Consider the following 9,083-nt stretch of genomic DNA (forward strand, 5'->3'; position numbering starts at 1 on the left):
TTTCCGTACCTTGCAGTAAAAGCAATATTCCAAGGATGACTCATGTGTAGCTGATAAAGGAATCAACGCCTCAGCGCGAAGGATTAAAAAAAAAATTATGGTTGCAAAATACCCTACATAGGATCAAAATGGTCTACATTGTTACAATGTTTTTACTTTGTGTAAACCTATAAATTAACTAAATACTCTGATGATATAAATTTCTTAGAATTGCGTTCAGTTTGGTATTATTACTTTAGTTTCATTCGTATGGCATGCAACTGTAGTGTAAGAGGATCCTCTTCCTCTCCCCCAACTTTGTCGGATAGGCCACTGAGGTACATTCCAGAGCCACCACTTTACCTAAGTATGAAGAAAAACCTTAATATAAATGTCTTTGTGGTTCTTTGCATAATACTAAAAAGTGTTCGCCTCTCTTTGTTTAAGAATTGGTTTCTGGTACACCCGAAGGCCAACACCTTTACATATTCAAGCAAACTGGTATGTCGGTGATGGATTACGTTCAATCTCGTTTTTTAAATAACGTCACTGTCAGTGAAGACGGAAACATAACAAAATATGTGTATATTGAAGACTACAACAAGGTTGGCAGACTTTGATATTATTATGAATATGTAATTAGTATCTTTTATATTTTAAGATCAATTAAAAAATAGCAATGGCATAAAGAATAGAACTGCTTTTAAAGGCATGTATAAAATAAATTATTATTTTAAAAACACAATAAGCAAAAATTCATCAAAATACACTTACTTACTTAAGTGATCCTCCTCTTCTACATCGCTGTTTTGTAAATATTCACGCATTCTTGTCATGAGCCATGTTCTCTGGATGATTATCGTTTCCACCTAACCACCATTTTTAATGTCATTCTATAATCTTTTTTCATTCAAAAAGTGAATTTAATAATTTCCCATAAGAACACCTCGATTTTCATCTATTTCTATAATTTCTACTCTGTTTTCATAAGCGCCCCGTTTAAATAAGCGCCCCTCAGAAAGTTCAAAAAATATTTTAAGCGCCCGGCGCTTATTCGCGCGAGTACGGTACATATGAATGAAATGGAATAAATTCTGTTAATTAAATAAATAATCTCGTACCTGTATTTGTGTGTGTGTTTTTCTATATACATGCACATAGGTCTATTATACAAAGTACCGGTACTTGTAAAAAAAAAAATAAACACACAACAAAACAAAAAAGAAAAAAAAAACATATAATTAAATAGTAAACAAATAGGCAAAAAAAGAATTCCAAATTCAAATAAGCAAATAAAGTGCCCATAATTACAATTAAATAGGTATCCAGAGGACACGGAACTTGGGGGGGGGGGGGTGCTGCGTTATGGCGGAACTTGGGGGGGGGGGGGGTGCTGCGTTATGGAGAGTAATGTGTGACCGGAAATGGTCTGCCAGTTGGTTGTTACCATGCGCCAGTGATGTTGGAGTACAGCAAGATGAAGCTATTTATGTAATGCATTAATAAAGTTCGGGGTTTGTCGGGTAGTGAATTGATTATTGTACACTTTAAGTACTCCCCCCATGCATAAGTGTAAGCTAAATTACGGTGATTAATTAGCGAAGATATTATTTCGAAGTTCCCTCTTTCCAAGAGTGGATGCAAATGATTTGTGAAAATGATTACGCCGCGGTACTCATTTTCACAAAGTAATACACGCAGCTAGTTAGCTAATGGCAATTTACATAACACCTAGGAAGAAAGGTGCAATCACGTTCTCTTGCCTAGTAAACGTCTGTACTGTAGCGTGGGGGGGGGGGCTAGCCTACTGATGTACTGTGTATAGCGGTGTACGATGAAGCATAATATGACTAGGCCTATGCGTAAGTAGGCAGTGCAATTATTATTATTAATTATTAATTATTTTTGTTGTCAGATTTAATCTTGCATACATAGCTGTACATCTATCATTGTGACCTTAACAATTATAGAAGTCAAAATGATCATTCACTTATGTTATACTATCGCTCCTAAAGACAATTTGCGTAGTTTATTCTTTGGTACATTTTGTAGAACATCTCATGGACTATTTATTTTGAAACACAAGTGTGTGAGAAGTTCCCTCTGCCAAATGGAAGTGAGCCAGCAAACAAGTGTACTCCAGGTAAGGCACAAGAAGCGACAGTGTGAAGATGTGTAGCGCAATTATTGAGTAATGCTGTATCATGCAGCGCCATCATTGAGCAATGCTATATCTAAGGATCGGGATAAGATCGCAGTTCATCATTGAAAATAAGACTTAATTTATCTGGTAATGGCACTGTCCGCGCTGTTCTGAATTTATGAGAAATAAAATGCTATTAAGCTTATTAATAAACCGTTCGTAAAGGCATTTAATTTTTGAATTTGATTTTGTATGCATTACAGTTGTAAACGTAAGTTAATATTATTTACAAACATGTATGAGCATAATTAAATACTGATGGCCATTGCGTATCGTTTATAAAAAATTAAAATAATGAGAAACCGATTTTCCTGAGTAACGCCATACTTATTAGTTGTAACTGAATAGCTTCTTATTTCTACTGCATTCGCATTGTAAAGAAAAGATAATAATTATCACATGACTAAATTACAGACCTGATTATTTATTGTTTTACTACTAATTATTCAGGATGTTTATTTATTCAATAGATAATGGACAATATCTCGGCCAATTCAATACCCCTGGTGATGTGCTAGTTAATAGGTGGAAGTATGAAGACCAATCTGACGTACAAAAAACAGAGAAGACTTTAGACATTACCGTGAACGGATGTATACTAACTGGGGGCTTATTCGTTGGCAAATCAGGAGAAGACGGTAATAATATATATATATATCTGTCTCTTATACACATCTAGATGTGTATAAGAGACAGCTGATACTGTATATCAATGTGTCGTAATTGCGTATGTTGTTGATAACCAAGACATCGACCCCATTCTAGCTTATCGCGCCATGAAGGTTGTATGTTGCTGTTTCATCATGAGTGTCCCATTATGGAGGATAAAAGAGACATCCATATTTCACTATATTATGTATATATTCTATTATCCGTAATTGTAGCCATGCCGAAAAGCAAAAAGAAGACAAGTAAACCAGTGGTAGAGGAACAAACGTGTATAATACACTTTGCATCTATTACGGATAAAGGATACCTTCACGTATGTAAACGGGGAGCGGTACCGACGATTGTGTGAGATACGTGACATAAGAAACGACTTCCCAGATGATTATCCTTATAAGTTTAAAGACGTAACATCTGTCAAAATATTCCTGAATTTTTTGACAGCACTATCCACGGATATCATCGTGCTTGCTACACGAAATTTTCAGCTCATCTGAAACGACCAATTGACGAGAAAAGTTCGGAAGGTACAAAGCGTTCGAGACGAGAAATTAGTGACAAATCCGAATACGACAGTGAAATCGAAGAAGATGAAGTGTAACATCAATGTAGGCCTACTCTCGATTTGCCAACCTGCAGACAACATTATCTGGAGTAGTAATATTTAAATAAAAACGACACCAATATATTATGTGAAAACTAGCATGATGTCCTCCGCCTTTACACCTTATCTGATGAAAATGTTGATCCTGATCCTGACAAAGTGTTCTGCATCTGCCCTTCGACGGCTGTAGGCCTATTGAGTACGTATCAGCGTATACTTGCATGAAGTTATTTCAACAAAATTAATACAGTATTAAATTATCCATTTGTTTATATCAAATACATGTAGAGCTACGCAGCAAACTTTTACTTATTAGTATCAATTACCCCGAAAACTGTTAACGAAAATGAATTGCATAACCAAGGTTTAAAAGTAGAATCAGGACCCGATTTACAGAATAAGTATAAGCTTCTCCAAAACTGAGGGCGTAGTTCACTTTATTCGGAAAGCCAATTTCACTAGTTTTCAAGTTCACAACAATTTATGAGTTTCCTTTTGATTCTTAGCAGATTTTTCTGGTTAAACTTTATCTTAGTACGTAAATAATTATAGTGTACAAAAATGCATTGTAATATAGTTACATTATTAGCGAACTTATCAATTAGATAATAGATGTTGTAGATACGCGAACGGCGGCGTATCGTGATTCGAACCTCATGACGTCACTTCTCAAGGTAAACAATCGGCGGTGACAAGCGGGTAGAAACTGCTTACAAAAGTCGAATTTTCTCGTTAAATCCCAGGTTTTGCAAGACGCAACATCAAGATATGTTTTTTCCACTATATATAGTACCTACAGTTTGAGTGTCATTGAGGTAGGAGCTTATACCATGGTTAAGGTGATTTTTGACTGGACTAATGCAACAAAGGGAAGAATTGAATGAATTTAAGAATGACAAAGATACATTAACATTAAGAAGCTGTTTGTTCAGTGAGGGCTGCTCCCACTGAATATGCAAGGCTTCTTTGATTTTTAGAATTTGGGTTGTAGAGGCGGAGTCCAGTATAGTGAAGCAGTCCTTATTGGCTGATTGTTTACAATGACGTGAACTCTTTAAATGCTTTAATATAATGCGAGTTCCCATCCAGTGTTAGGTGCTCACGCATGCGTGTGGAGAAATGTCGGCTTGTTTCGCCAACGTAACAAGCATCAGCCTGCACATACAACATTTATAAACGACACGCGAACGGAGACCAACTGGGATGGGATCTTTAGCTAAAAACAAATTTTTAATTTTGAATAAAAAAATATTTTTTTTAATTTAAGTCATAATAAAATTCATTCGATAAGGCACGGATTTTCTTGCTAAGGACATAATAATACTCTTAAGGATAGTAGTTAATGCCATGATATCAGAATTTAAGCCCCTTCAGCTATTATTGATTTTATAAGCCCTATTAACTAACGTACGAATAAGACCGATTTTGTAACTAAACGAACAAAAACTGAAAAAAATTGTAAGTAACCCAGTATATGATTTGTTCCTAAATTATGAGGTCTGAAGTGGCCAATCCTTAATTTTAGACACCAAGATGTCCAAGAAAGGAAGCTTTTTCCCTACATCTTTTTCCATAGGGAATTTAATGTTGGGATGGCGTGAGTTAAGGTAGTCAAAAAATTAACGAGCATCCTCTTCTTTATTGAAAACACAAAACTTATCATCCACAAAACGTTGGTACAATAACACATTGGGATCCTTGTACTGTTCATGCCGGATTTTCTCATTCGTGTCCCATGAATGAATTGGCGAGAATAGGGGCTGTGGGGAGCCCATAGCAACGCCATCTATCTGGTCATAATAAACTTTGTAAATACAAAATGGGTTTGAGAACTAGCGAAAACAAATAATTTCTTAATATTGGATTTGCTTATTTTCAAGGCAGTGTCATCATTTTCCAAAATATAATTCACAGCCAAATCAATAGATTCATCTAATGTAATATTGGTGAATAAACTTTTAACATTAAATGAAACCATACATTCATTACTGAAATTTTATAATTTAAGGTCGTTAACGAAGCTAAAGAAATCTGTAAAACAAAAATCCAAAGGCAAATGAGGTTGCAACAAATTAAATAAGAATGTTGCTAAAATTATAATTACTTGTGCTGATGGATGAAACAATTGGTCTGAATGCAGTCGTTTCTTCGGGCGCCCTAGCTTTGTTCATTTTAGGTAACCCATAAATCCTGGCAGGTTGCGAACCTGTAGAATAAATATTATTGTATGTGTTCTGGTCTAGTGTCCCATTTTTCTTCAGAGTCCGTAGAAATCGTTGAAGTTATCCTTCCCGTGTGATTGTTGGATCACAAGTAATTTGTTTGAATTTAGTTAGATCAGAAATGATATCCATTATGGCAAAGTTGTATGATTTTCGATCTAAATAAACAAAGCCTGTCTCTTATACACATCTAGATGTGTATAAGAGACAGGTTGTAGATACGCTCTACTCAAACATATAAGTATTTCTCTGTTTGGAGGTTCTGCAGATATTATCTTCCTGAAGACGATTGAAGCAACTCAACCTAAACGTCAAGACTTTCTTAACTACAACAATCCTTTTCAGAACTACCTACGTGGTGTACTGCAAGCTTCTACTTCGCCATGCAAACCTTCAAACAATACTTTGTTCAGCTCTACGGGGAGGCATTAGTCAGAGTATTTGAGCGTCAGTCTATCAAGTATGCGAAACTGATTTAAAACCTGACTTTTCTCAAGAGATGCAGAGATTCCAACGTGATATCCCAAGGCTTACCGGTATTACTTTTTTCACCTATTAAAACCAAGGCCGCTTCAGCTATCCTCAAAAAGAGAACGAATTAGTAATGCCAGATTCAAACTGTAATCTGTAGAAACCATCATCGATCGCATTGAAACTAAACCTAACCAACATCTGCAGGAAAGGGACCACCGCTAGCTGACTCACCTTCGAGTAAAAAAGAAAGAAACAGATAAATAAGTTCAAACGTCTCACATGTAGTAACAGTGACACTTTCAAAGCTTCTGTCGGCCGTACGGAGTTCAATGCCAAGACTGACAGTAGTAAACCCAAGCAATCGAAATTTGCCATCAGCTGAGAGATCAGTACTTGTCCTAGGCTTGAACTTCGCTACAACACCTTCAACTATACCGAAGGAAGAGATATTCGAGAGAGTAGAACCTTCACTAACTGGGTTAGACAAGACTCTAGCAGACAACATCCGTATGCAGATTTCTCAACTGCTTCGCCAGAACATCAGACCGAAATCCAACATCACCAAGGATGAACGAAATTCATTGAAAAGTCTCCGTGCTGACTCTACTATCTATATTTTAACAGCGGGCAAGGGCAATGCAACGGTCATCATTGATGTCGCTCAGTACAACGAGAAAATCTTGCGTATGTGAGGATCAAGAAAGACCCGACTAGAGCCACCGAAAGGAGGGTTACAAGCCAGTTACTCGAACTACATCGTTTGGAGGCACTATCGAAGCCATTGTACCATCAACTCCGGTCTTCAGCATTCATATGCCCGAGACTATTCGGACAACCGAAATTCATAAAGCGGACATTCCACTACGGCCCATCGTTTCTTCACAAGAATCACCAACCTACCCTCTCGTCAAGTATCTTGCTAGGATACTGTATCCACTGGTAGGCAACACTGGCCATCATGTAACAAACTTCCAACACTTTGTGAAGACCATTCGGTATGTTTACTTCGAATCTACTGACACTTTTGTTAGCTTCGACATCAAATCACTATTCACCAATGTACCGGTCAATAAGGCATGTCCTATATCCAAACACCGTCTAGAAGACGATCACACTCTCTTAAGGAAAGAATATATCTGAACCTTGAACAGATTCACGATTTACTTTCACAGTGTTTACTGTGTACTAGTTTGAAATGGAGTTTCTCGAACAACTAGCGCTTCTTCCAGCCACCAAACAACCAAAACTCTGGCTCCGATACGTCGATGACACTTTCATAATTTGGCAACACAGTAAGGTGTACCTAAATGGGTTTTTTTTAGATCACCTGAATTCTCAGCAAAAAGCAAGCACGTTTACCATGAAGGAGGAAAACAAATGTTCTGGTAACCAGACAGGACACAGGAACTTTGTCACATGCAGTCTATCGCAAACCAACACACACCGACAGATATCTGAACAAACGTTCGTTTCATCATTCATACCAAGAAGGGAGTTTGTAACACACTCATCAGAAAAGCACATTCCATCAGCGATAAAAACTCCATCCAGAAAGAAGTGCAACATGTTAAGGCAGCCCTTAAACTTAATGGTTATCACACGAGAGGCATTACTTCACCCAGACCCAGCAATAGGCTAAATAATACGGAATCGAGAAAGTCTGTTTGTTTACCATATTTGGGACAGCTTTCACACCGCATTTAACGCTATCTACCACAAGCCGATGTCAAAGTGTTTCATAGCGCACCCAAAAAACTATCCCGGACTCTACAAACACACAAGGATAAACCACTAGTACAGAGTCAACCAGGAGTTTATCGGATCCCGTGCGAATGTGAGAAGGTTTACATTGAATCGTGAGAGGATTTCCCGTACGATTAAAAATCATAACGGTACTGGGTTTGGTCTACAGGAGTTCGTGCTTCATTCCATTCATAGAAAAAGCCTTTTGATGGAGAAAGTGTACCTTTTTAGCAACGGTTTGCCTAGGTTGAAATTAACTCCGGCTATATAAAATTTCCATAAAATTGTATTATTTTAAATAATATAGTAATATAATAGGCATAACCAAGGTCTAGCCTAGGCTAGGCCTAAATGAGTGACTATATCATGTGAGTGTATAACATTTTATAAAATATGAAAAAAACATTAAATTGTGAAAGAATAAAGGAAGAAGGAATAATTCTAATATTTATGCTTAATTACTTCCTTGATGTGACAATATACTCTATGCAAAGTTTGTTGTATGTTCAGTTCACACTGAAAAAGGTTGCAGGGACTACCGAAATATTTGTGTTCAAATAAATATATTATTATGTTCCTGAAAACTTCAACCCTTGTTTTCTGTCACTTGTGATCAGTCTCACTACACATGATAGGACCGGAACATACGTGCCCCAATTACATTGATGCCTATCTCTTATACACATCTAGATGTGTATAAGAGACAGAGTAATTTTAAAACTAAGCCATTAACTAGCTTCCAAAAATAATCACCAACACAATATACAATCAATAATTAATTTTAAATACTCTGTTCTCAATAATAATAATAATAATAACTTTTAGAAGAAAACTTCATTAACATGTAAAACTTTTATAGGCAACAATTTGTAAAGTTTTAAAACTATTCAATTCCACTTGTACATTTTATATCCATTAAAATTCTCTTGTAACTTTCTAAGTATTACCTTCACCTCTCCGATGGAGAGTTAATTACCCTTGCGTCTAAGAAAGAAAGGTAAAGAGTGTTGCAATAGCACGCTTTTATGTGTGTTGGTGGGGTGTGTGCCTCCTTTTGGGGTATAACTCAAAAACTACTTGATTGATTTACTTTAAATTTTAACACATTGATAATATTACATCTCAGCCCTACTTAAAATCACGTGCTTATCGGAAATAATATTCAGATTTTAGATTGTTATTTATATATTTT

At 36.4% G+C, this 9,083-nt stretch overlaps 1 protein-coding gene across 1 annotated transcript; it reads left to right on the forward strand.

Moving 5' to 3' along the window:
- Positions 1-6,477: 6,477 nt before the first annotated feature.
- LOC117100481 lies at positions 6,478-6,840 on the forward strand. Its single transcript, XM_033240183.1, has one exon. The coding sequence runs from the start codon at positions 6,478-6,480 to the stop codon at positions 6,838-6,840; it is 363 nt and encodes a 120-aa protein (XP_033096074.1).
- The last annotated feature ends 2,243 nt before the right edge of the window (positions 6,841-9,083 follow it).

Source organism: Anneissia japonica, unplaced genomic scaffold, assembly GCF_011630105.1.
Source record: "Anneissia japonica isolate Jap-2015-1 unplaced genomic scaffold, ASM1163010v1 scaffold685_len2926416_cov193, whole genome shotgun sequence".
Taxonomy (NCBI): domain Eukaryota; kingdom Metazoa; phylum Echinodermata; class Crinoidea; order Comatulida; family Comatulidae; genus Anneissia; species Anneissia japonica.